Source organism: Rousettus aegyptiacus, unplaced genomic scaffold, assembly GCF_014176215.1.
Source record: "Rousettus aegyptiacus isolate mRouAeg1 unplaced genomic scaffold, mRouAeg1.p scaffold_m13_p_8, whole genome shotgun sequence".
NCBI classification, from domain to species: Eukaryota; Metazoa; Chordata; class Mammalia; order Chiroptera; family Pteropodidae; genus Rousettus; species Rousettus aegyptiacus.
Genome location: NW_023416311.1, coordinates 228,418 through 251,721, shown reverse-complemented (window position 1 = coordinate 251,721; position 23,304 = coordinate 228,418). Strand labels below are relative to the sequence as shown.

Below are 23,304 nucleotides of genomic sequence, written 5' to 3'. Positions count from 1 at the left end.
GACCAGGGTCACGTGGGGTCAGCTCGCGCGAGAGTCAGCGTGATTACGCAGGAGGAGGCGGCTGCAGCCGGGACGAGGTCTTCACACCGGAGCCGAGGCCTCTGCATTCTCCCTCGTTCTGGCACTGCTGCCTCCTGGCCCCGTGTCAGCGTGCACGTGTGTGACTGTCCCTCAAGGACACGGCTGCAGCTGGATCCTGAGCACATTCGCAACGCTCAGCAAGACGGATGGGCAAGCACACCGTGCCCGTGCCGAGGGACGCAGCAGCCGCGGCTTTGTTAAAAACAGGATTTAGAACAAATTTTCTTTTAGAGCGCGGAGGAGAAAGCAAATACACGACCGCAGAACGTCAGCTCAACTTACCTCCTCTCCGCACGTTTCCTTCATTTTTCACCTGCCGATGAAATTCAGATAACGATCCCCCGTAACCATTTTCTGTCTGTCCGGTAAGGTTTGGTAGTGGAGCATAAGCATTGTCCTACGTTTCTATAGCCGTTTTGTGCTGGGCTTCTCAGTAGCCGGCCGATGGGGCTTCCCGAGAGAGCGCATCGTCCGCGTCGCCAGCTCGGGTCTGGGCCGCTCGGAAACCTTTCGGGAACGCTGCCGACGCAGCCAGCACAGCACTGGGCCTCCTGAGCCTGCAGCCTTCGATGCCGCCGTCCGCGTCCTTGGGCGGCGTTCCCAGAAGCGGCCTTCTCGGGCCAGAGCGTGTCACCACCTTTACAGTGCTGCCCACGCGCTTCCGCCTCGTCTCCCGGCGACCGCCGCAGGCCTCGCTGGTGCGCGGCCCCGGGTTTCGACTCCCCGGGCCAGGCGTGCAGAACCGCGGGAGCCCGGCGGTGTCCTGGGAAGGGCGCCGCGTCCTCAGGTGCGGGCGCCGTGGAGGTGGTGAGACCCACCGTCCCTCAGGCGTCCCCTCTGCGTCCCCTCCCTGCCACGTGCTCTCGTTCACAGCATCACGGGGGGAAACCACGGCACAGCAGTCGGTCAGCGACCTGGCCACGGTCCAGTCCAGCGGAAGCAGAGGCGAGGTGGACCCCACTTCTGTGAGGCTGCCCGCCACGCCGCCCGTGAGTCCAGCGCCGTCTCTTCCTCGTGGAGGTCGCGACCTAGCGTGGGAGGGTGTGCACGTGTGATGGATGCGGGTGGCCCACAACAGATGTGCTGGGGGTTCAAGACGGCACCGAGCAGGGACGATTAAACCCGTCACAGAAGAGGGACAGTGGAGAACAGGAATTCCCCAAACACAGAAAACGTGAGAGGGCATTTCAGGACAGGGAACACGGTGCAGAGCCCCGGAGGCACGGGACCGCGTGGCCCCACGGAAGTGCCCAGACACACGGCAAGGAGGGCGCGGTGCGAGCGAGGGGCGGGGGCCCGCGGCCAGCCCTGCGCCACGCGGGCGTGACTCCGCTGCGCCCAGCCTGGGCTGCGCGTCACGGTTGCCGGCAGGACTTGGGCTGGATGCTGTGCAGCGTGCGTTTTGAGTTGAATCCTGACCAGCTGGACGGGGTCCTTGCCGGTGGGGCTGGGCACTTCTGATGTGCCACAGGTCTGAAAGTCCCACTGTGAGCGAGACCCACGAGCTGTCACACGTAGAGCAGCGCCCACCCGTGCGAGGCATGCAGGAGCCAAAAGGCCGTGGGGGTCCCGTCAGTGACACGCCCCCCTGGGGTCTGGGGGAGGCGTGCTGCGGGAGACGGGCACCAGGCATCGGAGTGTCACAGGATGTGGTCGTGCCCCACCGCAATGTCACGGGTGAGGGTTAGTCTCCTGGATCGAGGGTCCGCAAACCTCACCGCATGGTAGAATTGCTTGGGGAGCCTTTGGGAAGCCTCTGTGTGCAGGCACCGATTTAACTCAACCTGGGGGTCATGTCACAATCGCCCCCTCCCCCCACAGACAGATACTGTTCTCTGGTGGTGGGGCGCAGCCATCGGCGTTTCTAAGGCCCTGAGTGATCTCAAGATGCTGAGAAGTCTGAGAGCCGCCGTCAGGCCTCGTGGGCCAGCAGCATCGCTTCGTCCTGAGGGCTGGGGGAGGAAGCAGAGACCCAGAGCCCCATGCCGACCCCGGGCGCAGGGTCCGAACCCAGACTCCCAGGCGATCCCCAGGCACACAGAAAACCGAGAAACGCTGCTCCAGAGAGATTCTGAAAGGCGCCGTCCCTGATGTTAAGTTGGGTGATTGTCCCAAGGTTTTCCACAGTTCACGTATATGACAACACGTGACCTTCCCTTTCATTTGCACTGGTCACCACACGTCTGCGGCTCGACTCTTTGCATACATGTCACGTACGGCTGGTCGTGCGTCCTTGGCTGCCGCGCGTGTGTGGAAGTGCTGGGTCACGGCCGTGACATGGGTTCGGCGGCTGCGTGCGGCGGCCCGTCCGGTGTGGAAGGGGTTCTGGCCACGTGCTCCCGGGGTTCGTGTTTTTCTTCAGAGGTTTTCAGGCGGGGGCGCGACGGGCAGCCTGGACGGGCTTGTTCCGAGGATTCGCGCCAAACGCGGTAGCACACACAGGTCACGTGATAATCAGAATCGTCCCCCTCCCCCATTTCCATATGCCACCAGCAAGGCTGTGAACCACTGTAAATGAAAGAGAAGACTGGATTTGAACCCAGGTCTTCTGCTTTATGGGGGTCTGCGTGCGGTGTGTGTCATGGGCAGAAGGAGGTGGCTCGTTCCCGTGGGAACTGCTCCTTGTGTATCTGTGTGTAAGTGTGACAGTGCATGCATGCCAGTCACCAAGAATGCCTGGACTTTTGTAGCCCTGCGCTCGGCCCAGACTGTGGTTAGCAGACAGTATTACAGAGTCATTTGTCACACGGTGGAGTTACACAAAGGACCGTTAGTGGAGACCAGTGGCCACGTGAAGCCATACCCCCTGTGGCCAAGCATGCATCTGACAAGTCGCACGCACCACGGTCGTCGTCCTCAGGCCTGTGGTCAGGTGGCCCGGCAGCAGCGTCCAGCACACGCCGCCTGCAGGCGGCCCCTGGGAGACGGGGCTGCAGGCAGATCTGCGTGACACTCCGGTGGGGCTCCGTCCTGTCACGCCGTGCGTGACCATGACGATGCTGCTTCTCACCCTGTTTGGAAAACTGAGGGGGCTTAGGAAGGGGGTGCCGAGAAGCGGAGACTGCGACCGCCGTAAGAGGACCCCTAGTCCAGGCTCCTGACACCCCCAGTGAAGAGCGCGCCTCCCCCATGAACCTGCCCTGCTCCCTCGACACGCTCCCCTGCCTCAGTTCCCCTGCGTCTGTCGCGTCTGGGAGTGTACCTCGGGAAGCCCAGATGGATCTCGCCTGCTGCCGCCTCTCTGCCGAGTGACGCGCGTGTCCTCCGGAGACGGGGTACGGGGCGCCATCCCCGGATGTTCCCTTCACGAGGAGCTGGAGCATCCCGTTACCGCTGCACTTTGGTTGTTCACAACTGGAAGGTGCCGCAGAACGGAAACAGTCTCCGGCTTTTTTACGTTGAGCTTCTAAGTGGCGTGTCCCCAGCTGGAAGCCGACACGCCGCTGACACACACTCGGGCTTGTCCAGAAGCCCCAACGAGCACGTAGGGAACTTCTCAGAACACGGCCCCTCGTCCGCCAACACCAGGAAGCGTCTGGCACGCTGGCGCGCACACGCCGCGGGCTCGGGTGCCCGCACACACAGCACTGCGCGTGGAGACGTGCATCCTGGACCCGGGTAGAGACCAGGGGACAGGCAGGCTTTGGACACGGTGCACGCGGGCGCAGGGCGCCTGCGATGGAGGCAGACAGCTCGCCTCCTGTCGTTCCCGCCCTGGTGTAGCCGAGTGTGTCCGTTACGCGACTCAGTGGCCCTTTAGAGTTGGGCGAGCCACGGCACTCTGCGCACGCTGGCCCAGGCGGGTGTCCGTCCCCTCCGCAGAGCGTCACGGCTCGCACGGCGCACATCTGCACACGGTGTTTGTCAGTGGCGTCCACCTCCTCTGACACGGGCACCGTCTCCCACCCTCAGGTGCCCGTTCACTCTCGTCTTCTGTCCACCACCGTCTTACGCAAACCTTCGTGAAGGCGCCGACCACATCGTGGCGTGTAAATTGCACAATACACTGGGGCCAAAACGAGCCCCTCTTGCCTTCCGACCTCATCAGCCGGTGCAGAGCGTGCGGCCTCGTGGGCCAGTGAGCTCCCTCCGCCCCACTCCTGAAGCCTAGTGACTTCGCCTCAGGCACAGAGTCTGGCCAGGGGCCCCTGGAGAAGAGGCGGCTTGAGAAAGCGGGCAGCGCGTGAGGCAGATTGGGGACCTGATTCACCCAGGCGAGCACACGGAGCAGAAGGCACATGACTCAGAAGTCGGGGTCCCTCCGAGCCCACGGGAAACAGGATCTGCAGGAGGTTCTGCCCTGAGCGTTCTGGAAGCCAGTGCTGGCCCTTTGAGGAGCCGGGACGGGACAGCCGAGCCTGCAGTTCCCGTGTCGCTTTCTGGGTCCGCAGAGCTCAGATCCCGTCGGTGGCGCGGTCCCTTGGCCCATGCTCCAGCTACCTCATTCTGGACCCAGATGTCCTTCGACTGCTCTGCTTTTCAGGACTCGGGTGCTCACTCTTTGCCAGACGACGGCCATTCCACTTCAGGACCTCTGACCTGGTCAGTCAGTGCCCGGCTTGACCCTGCGCCCACATCCCCACACTCAGCATGGGAAGTGGGGCACAGAAGTCACCACCCTCAGTGGCCATTGTTTACCTGTCCACGTCCCCTCCTAATGGCTTTGGGAATTGAGCCAAAGGTCACCGTGGGGTCGACAGGAACAAGACTGCATCCGCAGAGCCATCGCTGCCAGGCCCCACCCTCCCGACCCCGCCCCGAGTGGGGGGCGTGATCAGCTGACCTGCTCAGCCCTGGCGCGCTTACGTGTCGTAATACGGGAAATCAATTTCTCACGTTATTAGAGAAGAAAGTTCAGTAGGATTCATCCTCCTGGTTCAGAAACAGTCAGAGGGCACCACGGCAGCACATGTCGGTGGAGCAGCACACAGCGACTACAACGTGCCCCGTGCCGGGCCGTGCACCCAGGCCCCCCGCCGGCCCTGGAACCAGGTGTCGAGGGGCTGTGTCCTGGCCTCTGCTGCAGAGTGCGGGTCCGGGCGCCCGTGTCCAGGAACTGTGAGGCGGGGCGCGTGGTCCTTGCGTCCGATCGGTGTGCCCTGGAGACGGGCCACTGGGCCCCACGTAAGCTCGCGGGGTGACCCCGGGAGAAGGGCGGCCGGGCACGTGGAAACAGCAGGTTCTGCAGCGTGGGTGTAACAGACCCGGACGTGGGCACGTCTCTGAACCGAGGAAAACGTACACGGGGATAGCACGTCAAAACCGCGGCTGAAAACGGAACGCCGGCCAGCAGCCCCTGAGGGCTAATTAGCTTGTCCCGTTGGTGCTGACGGTTCAGACAGCCGATGGTCACAGCAGCTTGACGGAACGTGCTGTCGCCGTCCGGCTCCTTAGCACAGATTAGTTCTCTGCAGCAGGGACGTCCACATGTTCCAGCCGTGGCCCCGAGCACGCCCACTCCCGCCCCACCCGCAGGCCCGTGTGCGCGCAGTTACAGCGTCGCGTGTGCACAGATGGGTGCCGTCTGTGTCGCCCAGGAAGTGACGTGTAACCTCCTGTGTGACGCGCACGCCGACACCGGTTCCCCTCGCGTCGCAGTCTGGCCTGCTCTCCCCCACCCCACCGTGTGCGGCCCTGTCTCGCCTCAGCCCTCTCAGCGCAGCTCGCAACCTGTCCTGACGATTTCGCCAGCTGCTGTTGGGTTGCAGTCCACATTCTGACAGTCACTGCCCTGGAGGGGGAGGGGAGGCGGCCACAGCTCTTCATAGGTACCGGGCGCTGAGTGACATCGATCCGGGCCAGTCTGCGGTCAGCCTGTGTGCGTAGTTACGTGTGCCAGGCGCTGGGGCTGTGGCCACGAGCCCAGCCCCGGCCTGGTGCCCACCTCTCCCGGGGCGGGGAGACCCTAACAGGCCGCGGCAGTGGAGCGCGATGGCTGCTCCGCTCGGGCAGGCCAGGGCCCCGGGCGCACAGGCGGAAAGCCACGGCCCTCCCAGAACGGACGCGAGGCCGGGACACCGCCGGGCTGGAGCCGGCGGGCGGGCGAAGGCAGGCTGAGCTCCGGGTGATGGAGGGGACATCCGAGGCTGGGAGGGGGCCCAAATCGAAGCGTCGAGGGCATGTGCTCAGGTTCTGCTGAGGTTTCGTTTTTCTGTATGACCTCAGGTTCGTGCTGAGGATGCGCTGAGTGGCCACCCCCGAGGGAGCCATGAGAGGCGGCCTGTCTGAGCCGGGACGGACCTCTGCCAGGCAGACCCAGACGGCTCTCGTCTCCCTTCTCTTAACCTTTTCTTGTCAGTTCTCGAAGGGCATCACCTTTCTTGTTTTCACTGCCAGCTGTCTTGGTGGCATTTCAACCTTTTTTTGTATTTTCCGAAGCCTTGCGTTTAATGTGAGTTTCTAGGGCACAACGTTCTAGGAAGTGTCATCTAGTAAGGACAAATCAGATCTCAAGCTCCTGCTTTCGGTGTGCAGGGACACAAAGGTCTGTGGACACTGGACATGTGAAATGGAGACCACGGTGTCACTGCACTGGGCACACCCTCGTAGCGTGGGTCAGGCGTCTGTGGCCGACCCCGCTGATGGGCAGGAGGTGGCGTGGGCGTGAGTCCAGCCTGTCGTACGAGTTTCTCAATATCGATTACTTTGAGCGCTTGAATATCCGATTTCCTGGGGTCCTTATTGTCCACTCTGCTGGCCGAGCAGCCCCGCCCCACCCAAGGGTGGCGAGCGGTGCGGTGTGAGCCCTGGCAGCGCAAGCCCAGGCTCCGGGCGGGGATGCTCCACGGCTCAGTGTCTGGAATATTCCATGACAAATGCCGCCAGAGATTAGAGACTCAGATCTTTTTCCCAGCGCTCAGGCAGAATTGAAAAAGAAAAAAAATTAAAGACAGGTTTAATTAACCTGCGAAAAAGAAAAAAAAAATCACAGGATGTCTGCGTGTGAGGTTGGGAGCAAACCCAGAGATCAAAGAGGTTGGGAGCGATGGTTTCAGAGGCGCATTTCATATTCAGTCAGTTAATATCACTGACTCTCCTTGGAATTGGAGCGTCCAATTATTTCAGCTTTTGGGGTGCTGTGGGAGAGAAGACTCCGGTGGGTGGGTCTGACTTAAATGAATGGCCAAGGTCACCAGGCGAATGCCCGGCTATGGTGGCCGCACCAGTGTCCTCCCCGGCGGGCGGCGGGGAGGGGCAGGCAGAGGTCAGGCCAGAACCCACGGTGTTTTTGTCGACAAAATCTACTGCCCTTGGCCAGTGCTGGCCCCAGTCGTCCCGTGAGGGACTGCCCCCCATGTGAGGACCGCGTCTCTCTGCTGGGATTGCCCACATCTAGGTTCTAGGTCCTAAGGTGAACACGTGAGCCTCACTGGCCAATCAGAGCCCTCTACAGACCCGGAGAACACCGACGGCCCGTCGGAGCCGCCCCAGGGTGGGCTCAGTGGCTGCACCCTCACGTGCCTGCCTTGCTCAGCCGCTGGGTGCCAACTGCCCCGGAGGGGCATGAGCTCGGGCGGCCAGCAAGACCTGCAAAGGCCCACAGAGCAACCTGCCTGCTGACCAGCCTTCCCACGGCGGGGCAGCCGCTGCCCGAAAAGCGTCCACGCAGCCATCTCGGCGTCCGCCCAGGGCGCCTGTGCCTAGCCCCGCCTCAGGAGTGGCGCCTGCTGGACGGCGAGAGTCGTCGGTTGCGTGTGGAACAGGGACTCGTTCGCCGAGCACTAGGCTCAGGGGTGCACAGGGATACGGGGCGCGCGTGTCGTGCTATGGGCCTCACAGTTTCTGAGGAAGAAGTGCACAAGCGTAGGGACACAGAGGGCAGACGGCTTCAGCGTGACGCGCGCCGCGAGGCTGTCTGACAGCGCGGCCGGCCGCGGCAGGACGGGGGGGCGGGGGGGGGGTGGGTGTCGGAGAGGCCCCCGCCGAGGGGCCGATGTTTGCGCGGGAACGGATGGGGAACGGCCTGCCAGGCAGGGGGTCAGCACGTGCAGAGGGCAGCAGCAAGCCTGGCTCTCCAAGGCACAGAAAGCAGCAGGGGACGTGAGCCACGCAGGCAGAGGGGCGGAGCGTGGGGCATGTGGGTCGCCATCTTCGTGGAGCTCTGCTTCCCCGCCCCGCCCAGCACGGTCTCCCGTCTCTCACCCTCGGGTACAGCCTCGTCTCTGGACTCACCCAGGACCCCGAAGTAGGGCCCAGACGGAGCCTGCAGCTGGAGGGATTGCCAAACCAGCCACCTCCAAGCCCCCCCTCGGGGGGACAGCTGCTCCGCATCCCCCGCAGCGTCGCGTTGCTGGGCCCATGTTTAATTCAGAGCCTAGAATCCGTTCAAAGCCAAGGCAAGGAGCAGAAAGAGAAACCCCTCGTTAAAGCTGTGTTCAGTGGGGTGTGTACATAATTCATTCCCATCGCATCAAATATGAAGGCCCCGGTGTCGGGCGGGCGGGGCCGGCACCACAAAGGGCTGAGCCCGCTAAGAAGGCGCTGTCGGGAGGAGACGGCCCTTGCAGACGCCTGCTCGGAGTGCTAATGCGGTCTGGCACCCGAGCGTTTCCAGCAAGGATCCCAGATGGGGACACGCCTGGCAGTGGCGCCACCCGCCAGCCTCTCTGTGGGCTCCCGCGTGTTTGCAAACTCAGCTCCAGACCCCCGCGAGCTGGCGCTGGGCTGCGGATGAGACAGGAAGAGCCGCCCTGCCGTCCTCAGCGTCAACCCCACCGCTCCACAGGCAGACGTGACCGTAGCCAGGAGGGCTGTCAGCAGCCCCCCGTGCCCCAGTCCTGTGGTGCAGACCGCGGTCTGATGAGCTCCAGGGGAGCCTCACCCTCAAGCGGAAGCCGCGCTGCCCACCTCGCCCAGAACGGGTTACATCCCTCCGAACAGCAGCACACGTAGCCTGGTTCTTGCCGGTCTCTTCCTGCATCTCGCCGGCACCGACCGCCTCGCAGCAAGGTCAGGTTCACCTAAAGCTCCTGGGCCGTGACCCGGACAGTAGCCTGTTAGAAGTCAGCTGTCGCAGAGCGAGTGTACTTCCCGGTTTTCTCACCGCCCCCAGGCCATGCCACCAAGTCAGTCACCTGTGATCACTGTGTTCACGCCTCCCGCCCTGCGCGGGTGCGTCGGTGGCACCAGCCCGCCTGACTGGGGACGGCGGGGGGGTGGCCAGCAGAGATGCAAGGCTTAGCCATCTTGGGAAGGAGGGGCCCTGAGTTTGCGCCCCCGTCATCCCCCCTAGGCCTGAGCGTTGGCTAGCCTTCGAGAGCACTGGGAATTGAGTCACGCTTTCCCCGTGCTCCTTCAGGATGATCCTCCTCCCTGCGTCCTGGGGTGACGCGTTTGGACGGCAGACACAGACGTTCGCACGGTCGTTGGGGGGCAGGGATCCGGATGACAAAGGGCAACCATCCCAACTGGCATCAAGCGCAGTGTCATGAGGCCCGTCACAGGGACAAGGGAGCACGTGTGAGTGGGGCTCCAGCCTGCAGGGCGGCTCCGGCCACGTCCATCCCTGTTTTGGAGAGCTGCCCCGCCCGCTGGACTGTGTGGCCCGCCAGGGCAGGACCCTGGGGTTTACAGACAACCGGAGATCGCTTGGCTTGTCATCAGCAGATGTGAGGGACGTAGGGGATTATAAAGTGGAAGGGGGGCCCGTCCCTCGCCAAAGGGCTGCACAGCGCCCGGCCCCCGGTTCCGGGTGCACAGCGACGAGTCCGGAGAGCGGCTTTGCGTGTTCCTGCGCCTCGCGAGGGAGGGAGAGACTGGGCGGAGCTGGGGCCACGGGCCGGGTCTGCGCCTGGGAGGCCACTGGGCTGCCGCAAACGCGCGACATCCGTGAGACACAGCATTCGCCAGGGTCCTCGTGAGGCAGCAGACGTGCGTGTGTGCCCCGGGTCGGCCCCGCGCACCTCTTTGCCCAGCACGCCCCTCCTGCGCCCTGCAGTCCGTCCACGGCAGTCATCCCTGCGTCTCAGATGTCCCTTACCGGCTGTCATTGTCGTCAGATTGTGCGCCGATGTCCTTGCTGCCTTGTCTGCACGCGCCGCAGTGTTCACAGGAGCACCGTGCTGTCTGGGCCGCTCCGCAGACGGCGCCCCCTTCAGGGTCTGCCCTGGCCCTTCTGGACCGACTTCGATGGCCCTGCCGCGACTCACTTGGGTCCCATGGGCAGCCTAGCGCCTGCTCCCCGCTCCACCTTTCCTCTTCTAGAAGAAAATGGTGTGATATCCCAAGTAAACACTCAGAACATCCAGCTGACTGAATTCACATAAACAGTAAATATTTTTAGTGTAAAATTGGCAGTTACTAAAAAATGATTTGTCGTTTACCAGAAATTCTAATTTACCTGCGCATCCTGTAATTGTTCTGGCAACCTGACCTGAAATGCAGGTTCACCATCAAAGGCTCAGGTTTTCTCCCTGCTGGAGCTGGCGCTTACACACCTTGGGACTCCAGGCTGGAAGTTGTAATGACAACTACCAAAGCCTGGTTCTTCCTGAACCTGCCATCACACCATTGTCAGTGGCAAAATCGGAGGCCTGGTACCGGCACGTACCAAAGGCTCTGCCAGGCGGCAGGTAGAACCGGGCAGGTCTCCAGGACACAGCCACTCGTACTTCCGGAGTGGCCTTCTGAGGCCGTGGGGGGCCAGGGGTTCAAACAGGACAGCCCCGCGCAGTGCCGATCTCAGCGAAATGAGCTCCACAGAAACACCGCCCCGAAGACCCTGCCCAGGTCTGACGCCGGCGCTCGGAGGCCGGGCCGACACCAGCCGCTGTGACGGGCACCTTGGGGACCCAAACTGCCACGCCTGGTGTTGCAGCTTTCACCCAAGGCATTTTTGTCTCCATCGATGGCCTTTTCCTGCGTCGTGGCAGGTCGGGTTGAATCTGGATTTCAGGAGGTTCCGGCGCAGAGCCACCCCTCACTGTGAAAGGGCTCTGCGCACGCCACTCTCTCCCCTACGTGCTGGAGCTTGTGTGACGGCGGTTCCTGTACATTCTGCTCAGTGGGTCCTGCGACAGGTTCATCAGATGAACAAGTGCGGTGGGAAACTGCACGTCGACTGCGCCTTCGCTGCGAGGCTGAGCGCCCTGCGTCCTCCCCGCGTGATTTCACAGCAGCACCATCGAGTCCGAGGTGAAATCCGTGTCTTACGAGAGGAAACTGAGGCCGAGCGAGCCCACACAGGCAGCGCCGGGGCTGGGTGTTTCAAGTGCTGCTTCCACGCCCTTTGGACTGGGCTGTGTGACTCACTTCGCCCAAGAGACATCCAGAGATGACTCCAGAAGCCTTGAGGACGGCTGTGTGCCCCGGCCCGGCCCCGGTGTTCTGCCGACATGCCACACAAACCCGTGGCGGAGCCTCTCCTCGACCAAACTCGCTCAGGCCCCCTGGGCTGCTCAGGCCCCGACGTTGGGCTTTCTGGGCTCGTCGCTGTGTCGTCCGACGGGGGCGGAGATCCCGCTGTCAGTTTGGCCGGCCTCCCCGCCCTTGTCATCTGACCACCCCGGACATTCAGTCGGCTTCCTCACCCTCCACCAGTGCCAGGTGAGGTCGGGTCCCCTGTCCTGCCGTCAGCAAGTCCTGTCAGGTCTGTTAGGCCAGGACCCCGCCCAGCCCGACGTCTCTCTTGGTGACTGTCCAGCCGCTGACCCCCATCCCCGGCTCCCTGGTTAGTTTCCCACTTTTCCTTGTGTTCAGAGCTGAGTCCTTTCCCTCTCCCCCGATGTGAAACCCCATCGCCGTGGTCCCTGTGCCTGTGACAACGGCCCCCTTCCCAGCTCTGGTAGTGCCATGTGTATTTTTTCTCTAACTCATGCCCTGGGTGGCTGCCAGTACCGGGGAGCCAGCTGCGTGGGACAGACCAGAGTCTGCCCCCACCTGGTGGACGTGCACCTGGAAGCAGAGCCACCCGCCGGGCCCTGTCTGGGTCAGCTGCACTGCGGCCGACCTGAGGGGCTGCGGGCCACTGAGATGCGGAGCCCGTTTTCTGAGCAGTGAGGCCAGTTTTCGCGGCTCGGAGGTGACACTTTGCAGATTTCAACTCATATTGTTAGCATCTGCGAGTCCAGGCCACCCAGGCTCACGCTGGAGCCCGCGGGCTGTGGACCGCCGAGGGGCCGGAACGTGTGGTGGGACCGAGGGTGCCAGGGGCTCTTCCAGCGAGGCTGGGGCACGGGACCCGGCAGGGGTCACCGCCCCGGGACAGTCAGAGCTCTCCCCCGCCGCCGCCTGCACTGTCGTCTGTGGTTTCCGTTGGGTCAGTTTCTGTTGACCCGTGTTCAGGTGAACTCTTCATCCCTCTGCCTGGTGCATCCGCCGAAAGAACGCAGCCTGCACGTCCGCGGCCGCCGTCTGTCCGTGCGTGCCGTCTGTCCCCAGGAGCCTCTGGGGTGCTCGCCGTCCCCGTCAGGTTTAGTTGACTGTTTTTTCCTCGCCTTTTCCCGCACTTCAGGGTGTCAGGGAGTGCTGCGTACTGTGCGCAGGATGGGAGACGGAAGGACGTGCCCGGGAACGGGCGCGCGTCAGGCCTTCGGGGCCGGTGCTGGCTCAGCCTGCTCCGCGGCTGGACCGGGCTGCCCACTGTTCTCGCTGCAGCTGCCCCGGCCGGCCCGGCGCAACGCAGCCCTTGGTCCTCCAGCCGCCGCCTCCAGAGAGCCTGAGGCGCGGGCGTGGGGGTCCCCTGGTGTCCCTCGTGAGCCCACAGCCGGCCCCGCGTGCCTGCTCCACAGAGGTCCCCACCCCCCGGGTCGTCCCCGCGCTCCGCGTCCCCGATCCCCACGCCGGCCTGGCGTGGAGCGTGCTTCCTGCTGCCACGAGCAGCCGGTGGCTTCTGCCTGGTGCTCGTGCCGCCTGGGGGGGGCAATTTCCTCTCCCCGCAGCAGAGACAGTCGTCATTTCACAGTGTCAAGGCAGCGCTGGATGACGGGCAGGTTTACCGTGTCCCCGCCGAGGCGCATGGCTTCGGTCTTACGTCCAGAGGAAGGCTGTGGCTGGGCATGGGGCTGTCCTCGCCATCTCACAGAGGGGTGCAGCCTTTGCGTTATGTCAGTCAGGTGTGAGCTGCAGGGGCTCATGCTTGTCTCGGTGGCAGATGACCGCCCTCCTGTACCCGCTTCTCCAGGTGTTCTGACGCCACCCTCAGACCGCGGTGGGCCGTGGCGGCCTGGCGCACTAGTGAGAAGGCCCTGGAGGTCCGCGGGCAGGGGGCAGAGGGGCCTTCGGACAGACCGCTGGTTCTGAGGCCGGGGGCGGAGGGACGTGCAGAGCAGGTGGGCGTGGTGCTCGAGGGCCAGATCGGAGGAGCCGGCAGAGCACGGCGGCGGCCTGGACTGAGGAGATCCCCGGGGCTGCACTGCAGGCGGCAGGCCCCGGCCCACGGGGAAGCCCGGTGGTGACGGACCGCGCAGAGTCCTCGCTGCGTGAGCGTCCCCAGGTTACTGAGCCTCTCTAGCGCGTCACCGGCCGTAAAGTGGGGAGGGGTAGGACGCCTGGCAGTCAGAGCTGTGTGCGATCCCCAGGAGGGGGCCGGCGCTGGAAAGCGCCAGGCGCGGCCGGAGACCTGGCGCCGGCGCTTGCGGGCAGGCCTGAGGGAGCCCGGGGCCCCCCGCTTGCTCACCCTCGCTCACTGGGTGGGAAGTAGAGCGGGTGGGGGGCGCGGTCCCTAGCCGTGAACCTGAGACATGCTGGAACCACAGACCCTTGGGAAGAAAGGCCTCGGGGGGTGGGTGAGGAGCCGGGTGAGGCTGACACGAGGGCGTCTCCTCCGAGCCTGGATCACGGGGCAGGACCTGGCAGAGCGCATGTGCGTGCACACAGCCCCGCCACAGTCCTCGTTGCTCGTGGGCCTCAGGTCCCCACTGCCCGGACTCACGGTCCCACGTGAGAGGAGGCGCGGGGAGGGTGGCCTGGAGAAGGGCCGGGGCCGGGGCCGTGCAGGAGCATAGCGCGTTCCAGAGGGGAGGGGCCAGAGTCAGAAGGGGGACCAGGCGCTGGGCACAGAGCACGTGCCACTGTGCTCAGTTACTGCTGAGGAAACCAAGGTCAGAGCTTCCGTGGCTGTCAGGGTCAGCCGTCCAGCGGACGACAGGCTGGACGTCCAGCCCAGGTGTGACATACTCCGACATCCTCGCTCGTGTTCACCACTGTGGCCTCCCCGGCGGGCACGGGGCAGGGGTGTCCCCAGCTGTGCTCAGCATGTCGCTCCCACCCTGGGTGGGCGTTGGGGTGGGGACGGGGCCGCCATGGGGCCCCTGCGTGACCAGAGCCTTATGCCTCCCTCTGAGAAAGCGCCCTATTGAAAATCGATGGGAGAAGTTGTCTGAGAAGGAAACCAAGTCAGATACCCAATACAGAGAAGCTAATCGTGCAGAGTTAGCCTTATCACGTCGAGTGTCACACGGATCCGTAAGGGGAATCGATGAGCACCCAGCCTGGCTGCCTGGGGCTGCAGAACCGTGGTTGGTGGCCACACGCTGCCTGGAGACTGTGGGCAGCCACGGTTTTCATACACGTTTCTCCCCATTCACGTGCTTAACAGCCATTCTTGGGGCCTTAAATCAGATGCACTTAGCTGGAAATTGCCCTTTGCTGAGGGAGGAGATGCGCCGTCCCCACCGAGCGAGGCGCTCCGGCTGGGAGGAAACAGGGAGGTCATTGGAGGCGCGGCCGTTCCCTGGTTCCTGGGCAGCCGGACTGACTCCTGCACCAGGAGGGGCCTGAGAGACAGAGCGGTCACCAGGTAGATCCCGGAAGGCCACTGGGCCAAGCCAGGTGGGAAGGGACGTTGGGAACGTCATCCCTGTGGGTCAGCAGGATGAAGGGAAGTGCCAGGGGGTGCTGGGAGGGGAGCCGGACACCTGAACCCCCACCTCTCCAGGCCGTGTTCAATCCGCGAGGCGGGAGTGGTTTTTCTAGGAGAGGGGACTGTCGTGGGGTCGTCCCTCTCACTGGGAGCCCGTGAGATCGGGGTCTCGTCTGCTGTGCTCCCCACGAGACTCCCGGAGACCAGAGCGACACCAGCCCGCAGCAGGCGCCCTGCGCCCCGAGAGCGGGCGGAGTGCCGAACGGGGACGGTGCAGACGGCGCGGGGCCTGGTCCCAGCAAGAAACGCACAGGGTCAGCGGCGGCAAAGCAGCGTTCACAGCGTCCCCTGGGGTCGCCGCCAGGCCCTTCTCCCCGGATCCGCCTAGCGCTCTCTCGCGGTCAGGCGATCACCATCCCCGCGTCGTGGCGCGGGAAGGGCGCTCTGAGGGGCTCGGCGGTGTTTACAGAGCTGGTGGTGTGGCGAGACTCGAATCTACGCGAGGAACTACGTTCTGGGGTGGAACCTCAGGTCTGCCCGACCCCAGAGCTGACGTTTTCACCATAGAGCTCCGTGTGAACGTTGAGAAACGGCACCCTGTGCAAGTGTACTGTAAACTGATGATAAACTGAGTGTTTTCTGAGAGAACCAAATGAAGCCTGTTTCACATGAGAACGTGTATGTATAGTCTACAGATAGAAAAATTCTGTAAATGGCCCTATCAAATCTGATTTGGGCTCAACAAAGGCAGCACCAGTGAGTCCCAGCCCCGCAGGCCTGCTGCAGGGAGCTGTCCGCGGTGCTGAGCAGGCCGCCCCACGTCAGCCCCGAGCTCCAGCCCTGCCGAGGGGGTGTCCGCGGCTCCAGGGCCCTGGCCCTGTCGGAGCACTCACCCGGTCACCGAAGGCGGGCTGGTGCCAGCCTGCGCCGCCGGCTCACCTCTGGCTAAGCGCCGTAGGCCCCTGGGCTGCACGCGGGGGTGGGGGTGGGAGCTCGGCGCAGCCTCACCACCCCGACGCAGACCTTGCCCCTGCAGCGGCCTGTTTCCGCACTGCCTCACCTGCAGCAGCGCAGGTGGGACGCCCCAGGATGGCTGTGGAGCAGGCGGGGCCGTGTGCCATCTCTGGGTCAGACGACCTGGGCAAGTCCTGTCTCCTCTCTGGGCGTGCCGGTTGCGACGGTTCCCTTCTCTTAGAGTTATTTTGAAGAAGAAAGTGAGTTAATTCACGTAAGTTGTCTGTGGAGAGCTGACTCTGTCAGGCCCTGAGCTAGGACTTTGCATCCACTGTCCTGTTTAACTTCATGACAATCACAGGACATGGACTTTTCCCATTTTATACAGTGGGAAGCTGAGTCCCGGAAAGATGAAATTCAATGATGTTTAGTCCCGGGGAAGGGTTTGTTCAAAGTCACAGAACCTGGGGGTGTGGGAACCCTCGTGTGTCTGCCTCCAAAACCTCAGTTCTTTCCCCACCCCCCAAAAACCCTCCTAAAAAGGCCAGGCTGCATCTCCTGTGATGACTTCCGGTAGTCACCACTTTCCTTTCTGGCGCGCACGTCCTTCTGTGGCCCGCTCAAGGACGCTGGCCTCGATCAAGATCATCTTCCCAGCCTGTCATTTGTGAAAGTTCCCTCTTTCCTTTTTCTCCACCTCCAGTTCGCTGGCCTCACGCCGAGTCCTCAGGAGACGGGTGCTGATGCAGCAGCTGGAGCGCCCCAGTCTTCCTCGCCCGCCCCTCCCCTTCCGCCTCAAGTGCCCCAGGCGTGCGCCTCTTAGGTGTCTCGTTCCGTCCCCCACTCTCTCCTCTTCCAAGCCCTCAGCGCCTCTCCTGGGGGTCCAAGTGGGCCCTGCCGTCTCCCCACTCCAGGGCCTCACCCGTGTTCACCATCTGTGCCGGCTCCTGTGTGAACTTCAAAGGTGCCGTTGTAACTCGTCCTTCCCCTGCTTCCCGCCGTCTCTTCCTTGCCAGCAGCCTGACCCAGGGTCCTCCAGCGCCAGCCCCATGAGACGCGCCTTGGGCCTGTTCCTCCTCTTCCAGAAGTGCCTCTCCCTGCACCTGCACAGGGCGTCCAGATGCTCGCCGCCCAGTGGCCCCAGGGCCACGGACTCTCTGACACGGGCAGCACACCCTCCTAGTTCATGTCTTCAGCTAAAGGCCCACCTCCTCCAGGATGTCCTCCCTGATCACACTGGTTTGGCTACTCATGTTTGCACTACCTTTATCCTTTTGCTTATCCCTCCGCTGGTGGTTTGATGTGTTTTTCGGCAAATGTTCACGCTTCCTGCCGCACTGATGTGGGGCTTGGCCAGGTGACCTGCTTTGGCCAATGGGAAGTTTGTGGGCACGACGCAGGCAGAGGCTTGGCTGGGCGTGCACTCCTGTGCTCCTGTGACCCACCAGGGGAAGAGAATGGTCTGAGCGATTGCCGGCCCTCAGACCGGCTCCACGCGAGCATGAGAGCAAACGCCTGCTGCTGTGAGCCAGGGGCCCCCACGGCGCTCTGTGGCCACACATGGCATTCATCTTCACTCGCTGCCCCCTCTGCAAAACGGAGTCACCGAAGGGCAGAGACAGTCACTCGCGCATGAGTCTCCATCCCCAAGTCCAACATGTGACGTGCACACGGGAACGTCTGCCGTGTGCGTGGAGCAAGGGGAGGGGGAGGGAAAGCGAGAGGAAGGGGAGGGAGACGGAGAGAAAGACGACGCGCCAGTCAAGTGCTGGAGCCGTTGTCAGGACCGCCTTTCCCTGGTGCCCGAACCTCCTGATGAAGCCAAGGAGACAGGAAGGAAGGAAGGAGTGAGACGAGAAGCTATCAGAGTGGCCGTCTGTCAGCCGAGCTTCGTTTCCGGGAGACCGGAAGTAGGCAGAACAGCACAGTCGTCATGAGACAGATCTAGAGCGAGGTGGACGCAGCGGTAGCCATGAGTCTCCCGCCCGCCACACCTACCTTTCCGAGCTTCTTTCCCCACCTGTGAAACGGGCATAGTGAGCGCCCACCTCAGGAGTTTGCCAGAGGACTGCAGGCGATAATGCACATCTTTGAGGGTTGTGTTTATCCGAATGACACAGTGGCCCAGTCAGAAGAGTTTTTTTTTCCCTCATAGGACAAGGAATGGGCTGGCAGTGCACGCCACCGTCACCGCGAGGCCTGGACACGGGGGCCCTGCTCTGCCGTCCTCACTGTGCCTTTTCCTCCTGATCACAACGTGGCTGCAGCGTCCTGACCGCCATCACACCCACATTCCAGGCCGCGAGAGTGAAGGCAAAGCTTTTCCAGGTGCGTGGTCAGCAGGCTTCTGTCCTTGGCACCTCACTGGTCAGAGTGTGTCACGTGACCACCGCTAGCCACAGGGAGTCCGGGGAGTGTTGTTTCTGTGTATGAAATCGCCATACTGAGCAGAGTCACAGGCCTGTGACCGAGGCGTAGAGGAGAATGAGTGTGAGTGTGCAGTTAGCGGTGTCTGCCATAGGAGGGGACTTCACACGGTCCCTGACATGTGACAGATGACTGATTTGGTGGCCACTATGAAGGGGATAAAATCTTAGACTTTTTATACAACCCCAGCTCCTCGCGGGGTCTGATTCTGAAGCCACATTTACCCCGTTTGTGTCCAGACTTGTCGTTTTCCTGAGCTCCTGCAGCATCACCAGGTACCAGGCTCTGTGTCACCTAAGTCACAGCTCAGGATCAGCCTGCTGTGCCACTGTCCCCACCCCACCCCTCCCCCAACCTGACACGGAATCCCTGGCGTCCCCTCGCGACCCCTGAAAGGGGGTTTCTGCTGTGCTGACCACGGGCCTGAGCAGCGGCTGCCTTTGCCTGGGGACACGTTAGCAGCTTCGCACCCCCTGCTGCGGGTGGGGCGGGGTGCAGTGGCTCCCCAAGGCGGGCACAGTTTGCTTATGCCCAAAACAGGAAGGGAGGCCAGCATTTGCCCAGCCAGCTTTGGCCCTTAACTACCTCCACCCTGCGGTGTCCAGGCCCCACCCTGCCCCCCTGCGGCACGTGCTGGCAGGGCTGGGGCAGAGCTGCGTCGGGGAGGACTCCGCTGGCCGGTGGGCACTGAGCGGACACCTGTGTGGTCTGAGAAGTGAGCCCCAAGGAGAGGTGCCTGTGCCTTTTCTCACCCCCAGGCCCAGGCCATCCAGGGCTGCCGTGTTGGGCCTCGGACAGTGGGCCTGGAAAGTGCCCCCGCAGTCCTGGCAGGTGTGCTCTCAAACAGCTGTGGGGCAGAGTCAGACGCGGTGAAGGGGGAAGGAAGGGGCCCTGTGACCAGCATTGACTTGCCTGTGCAGCCGCAAGGCCGAGGAAGGACAAAACTGGACAGCGTGGCCAGGACGCGGCCCCGCAGGCTGAGTGGGGCCCACGAGGCAGCCGGCCTGTTAGGGCGTCCTCATGGGACGAAGCCGTCCTGGCACAGTCCCCGCTCGGATGCCTGGCGTGTGCAGGAGACGGCGCAAATGCTCGGGGGGGCACGGCTGTGTGACAGGGGACGGGGGCCAGCCAGGGGGCCTGCCCTGCCCAACTCATTCCCGTGGCTCTCTGCCAACACTTCAGTCTGGCCGGATAAAACACAGTCACGTGCAGACCAACAAACTGACCCCAATGAGGTGGGCAGCTTGGCAGGGGAGCTTGCGCTTCAGGGGCCACCTAGGCCCCCCGGCTTTGCCCAGATCCAGCCTCTGAGGCATTGCGGTCTGGAGGACGAGTGCTTTGTTCAGCGCTTACTGATCAGCTACTCTTCGTTGCGCCATGTGCTGGGCAGTGGGGACGCACGGATGACAAGGGGCCCCGTGGGTGTGGGTTCAGGCAGGGCTGCTTCGCTCCAAGCGCCCTTGGGCAGGGACCCCATTTTTCAGTAAGGATCAGCTCGGGGACGGGAGAGCAGCCGGACGTGCATCCATGAGTCACCCTCAAGGGCCCAGGACAGACGGGAGTGGGGTCCCGCTCTGGAGACAGGCCACTGCAGGACTGTGTGGCCGTCGTTAGCCCAGGGAGGGGGGCGGATCCAAATGCAGTGGCCGCTGCAGGGACCTAATCAGCTCAGGAATGTTGAGACAGCTGCAGTTCTGAGCTCAGCAGTGTTTGGTGGTGGTGGACGTTTGACCCATTCATGTCCGGTAGGAAATGCGCGCTCACCCAGCGGTGAAGGGCTGGCAAGGGACACAGCCCAGGTTCTCATTGGGCATTTATGGCGATCGACGCCGTCCACCAGGGTGACTGTCCTTGTCACATCTGGCAAAATCTAGAGACAGTTGTGATGTCACAGCCTGGGGAGGGTTTCTGGCACCCAGGGAGCAGAGGCAGAGGCGCAGCTCAGCACCCCTGGGGTGGAGGACGCCCCACTGCAGAGCTGTTTGGCTCAAAGTGTCAGTTGTGCCAAACTCAGATTCAAAAGCCCTGATGCAGCCAGAGCAGGTTTTAAAGGGCCGAGCTGCCACCTGGCTCCTCTGAGCCTCGCCTGTCCGTCGTCGTCGTCTAAGTGGAAGGTGTGAAGGCTGTGGGAGGCGGCCGTCCAGCGTCAGGGGACCTTTATGCACGGGGACAGTGAGGCTCAGCGCGCACGCCTCGTGTCTGCCCGCCACACAGCCCCCTCCTCTGGGAGTTGTGCCTCGGCTTCCCTCGGGGAGCCGCCCTCCGCTGTCGTGGCGTGTGATTTGGGCCCAGCCTCCAGGAGGCATGTGACACTGGCTTGTCCGACCAGCACGCCCCGTCTCCCCGGCCTTTGCACTGGGTTCGGATACGTACACGTGGCCCCTGTGGCCCGCCGAGGGCAGACTGGTCTCTCATGGGAACAAGCAGAGACGCGATGAGCTTTCCTGCCTGGGTGCTCGTCGCGTGCGCGCGCACCTCCCACAGCGCCTCTGTCCTCCCAGCGCCCTGTCGTCTGTCAGCCCCTCTGGTGGGGTGGACGTCGGTGTTCCTGTAGCAGCGTCCACCCCACTGACCCGAGACCGTGCCCCCGTTAGAGTCGGACCCTGAATCAGTGGCAGGCGACGGGTTTCAGAGCAGGAAGGGCAGAGAAAGGACAGTGCAAGACCCCAGGACTAACAGGATGGGGTGAAGGTGAGAGACCAGATGGGGGTGCGGTGGGCAGAATGACAGGTCCAAAGATGCCCTGTCTTACTGTCCGGACCCTGCGAATATGCCACCTTCGTGGCAAGAGGCATTTTTGGGTGTGATTAAGTGAAGGGTCTGGCAATGGGAAGTGTCCCAGGGGATCTGGGGCACAACGTCATCACCAAGTCCTTGTAAGAGGGAGACAGGAGGGTCAGGGTCAGGGAAGGTGATGTGACTGCTGGCTTTCTGCACAGACAGGTCCTGAGCCAAGGAAGAAGGCAGCTGCAGAAGCCAGAAGAGGTGCAGGCCCCTCCCTAAGGCCTAGGAAGACGTGGCCCAGACCTGGCTGGGCAGGAGCCCGTGGGGACCTCTCTGGACTCCTGACCCCAGGCTGCAAGGTGAGGCGCCGTCTTCTAAGCCGGCAGACAGGTGGCAACGTCTGCCGGCAGCAGCGGGACTCTGGTTCAGGGCCGGGGTGAACAGAGTCCGAGGGGGAACAGCAAGACTTGGAAGGTCCCAAGGAGGGGGCGGAACTAGCACCCAGCCTCCTCCCTGCCCGCCGGTGCCCATGGACAGCACTGCTGAGCAAAGCACCTAAGGGCCAAGTCCACCCAGCCAGGCTCCGTGTGGACTGCCACCTTCCTCGCCAAGGGGCTTCCGCGCTCCATCTTGAGGACGAGGTGAAGGCCAGCCCAGGCACCTGATGGGCTGAGGCAGGGAAGGACCCCAGCCACCTGTGTGCGTGGTGACAGGTCCAGGTCAGCATAGTCCCCAGAGGCAGAGGGGAGCCAGCGCCTCACTGCAACCCAGGTGCTGGGACGGACTTAGCAGCGGGTACCAGCGAGGTGGGCGGACCAGGCTTTCAGCCGGCTTTGTCCGTCACTTGTTTTCCAGACAGAACATCCTGTTGAGCGTTCTCAACACCCAGCACTAATGGAAGGAAATCCCACACCTTCAGATCAGGGGCTGAGCTAAGTGGCCTGGACGGACGGGTGCAGCCGGGACCTGGCTCCTAGTCTGCGGTTGGGAGTGTCATGCTGTCCGGAGCTGGACGTCACACTCACTTCTTTGTTGTCGTTCCAACAACATGTGAGGTAACGTGATTCTAAATCTCAGAGGCATGGTCACAGAGCTGTTTCCCCATCTGACTGAGTTTGGCAGTCCATACTGCTTAAATACGTATCGCACCTTTATTTGACTTCATGGATAAAGGAAATAAAAACAAGCATTTCCCTCTTTTCCCAGCATGCACATCTCCCAGAGAGAGGAAGTCAGTCAGCCGCAGGAGGCCGACCTCCACCCCTGAGGACATCCACACACTGGGCACGTCCTGGCTCTCACCAGACACCCTCGGTGATGTGCCCCCGACAGGGAACAGTGAGGACATGGGCACTGCCACCTCTCCACATAGCGAGGGAACCCGGCCAGTAGGGGAGAGGCAGCGTCAGGAGGCGGTGCACCCTCAAGGCGGAGGAGAGAAGCCAGAGAATCAGCCTTGCACCCCCAGGACCCCAGGTCAGACCTGCCTCCCTGAGAGTGCTTCCCACCTGACTGGAGACTGAGCGGCCACCCATGAATGACACCGACACACCCAACGCTTGCAGGAGCTGGCTGTGTCGAGACCCCGCCTGGACTGTCCCCCAACCCCACTGTGAACACCTTGTGAGGCAGGTGCCACCACCAGCCGACCTCACAGAGGTAGAAGGTGAGGCTCGCATGCAACACAGCCAAGGTCACCAGCCTGGCCGTGGCTAACTCAGGATGTCAGTCCAAGAAGTGTGGCTCTGCCGTCCCCGAGTCTGGCCCTCATTCCGTTCACCCTCTGCCCACACCTGGCTTACCTGGGTTGTCCCCATGTGGAAGATGAGGAAGTGGAGGCTCAGGATGCTTAGGTGAGGGTCGGTGGAGATGGGGCGCAGCATGGGCCTGGGTGAGGCGGTGCTGCTGGGAAAGACCCAGCCTCTGCACAGGGGTTGAGTGCCCAGCGGGGTGGACAGTGGTCACCCAGGGCACTGGAGTCTCATCCATGGCCTGAAAATTAGACTCCCAGGGGTGCCTGGCGTCCGCAGTGTCTGGAGCCAGCCTGCTCCCACAGTTGATGAACTCACTCACCCATGGGCTCGATGCAGGGTGAGGTGGCAGCTGCCTGCGTTCTCCCTGCCGTCTGGAGTCACAGACCGCCCTGCTCCGACGTGGCCACTGCCCGGGGAGGCCGGCGTCCTCTCTCTCTGGGCCTGGTGGCAGCTGCTTTCTCGCGCCCCTTCAGGCCCAGGCGTGGTCACGGCGCCCCACTGTCCCCGTTCCCTGGGGTGCTGTCCCGCGCTGTGCCTTCCTTCACACTCCTGTAAACAGTTCCT

The 23,304-nt window shown here is 63.0% G+C and overlaps 1 protein-coding gene and 2 long non-coding RNA genes across 5 annotated transcripts in view; 1 reads left to right on the top strand and 2 right to left on the bottom strand.

Annotated features, from left to right (window-relative positions):
• Positions 1-1,477: 1,477 nt before the first annotated feature.
• LOC107508842 lies at positions 1,478-9,001 on the bottom strand. Its single transcript, XM_016140864.2, is given in 5 exon segments — positions 1,478-2,589; positions 2,924-3,022; positions 3,024-3,988; positions 8,224-8,290; positions 8,903-9,001. Coding segments are annotated over 5 exon segments (1,284 nt in total). The 3' UTR covers positions 1,478-2,535.
• An 8,763-nt stretch (positions 9,002-17,764) lies between these two features.
• Positions 17,765-22,280, top strand: LOC107508844. Of its 2 annotated transcripts, XR_004952573.1 has the most exons (4): positions 17,765-18,163; positions 21,202-21,345; positions 21,842-22,041; positions 22,193-22,280. It is a non-coding gene; the product is annotated as an uncharacterized LOC107508844 (long non-coding RNA). The 2 variants fall into 2 exon arrangements; XR_001596393.2 differs by lacking the exon at positions 17,765-18,163 and having other exon boundaries at positions 21,059-21,345.
• LOC107508843 overlaps positions 21,319-23,304 on the bottom strand; it is a 143,271-nt gene continuing 141,285 nt past the window's right edge. For both annotated transcript variants that reach the window (XR_004952572.1, XR_001596391.2), the window contains exon 4: positions 21,319-23,289. This is a non-coding gene — a long non-coding RNA (uncharacterized LOC107508843). The remainder of the gene's footprint in view (positions 23,290-23,304) is intronic.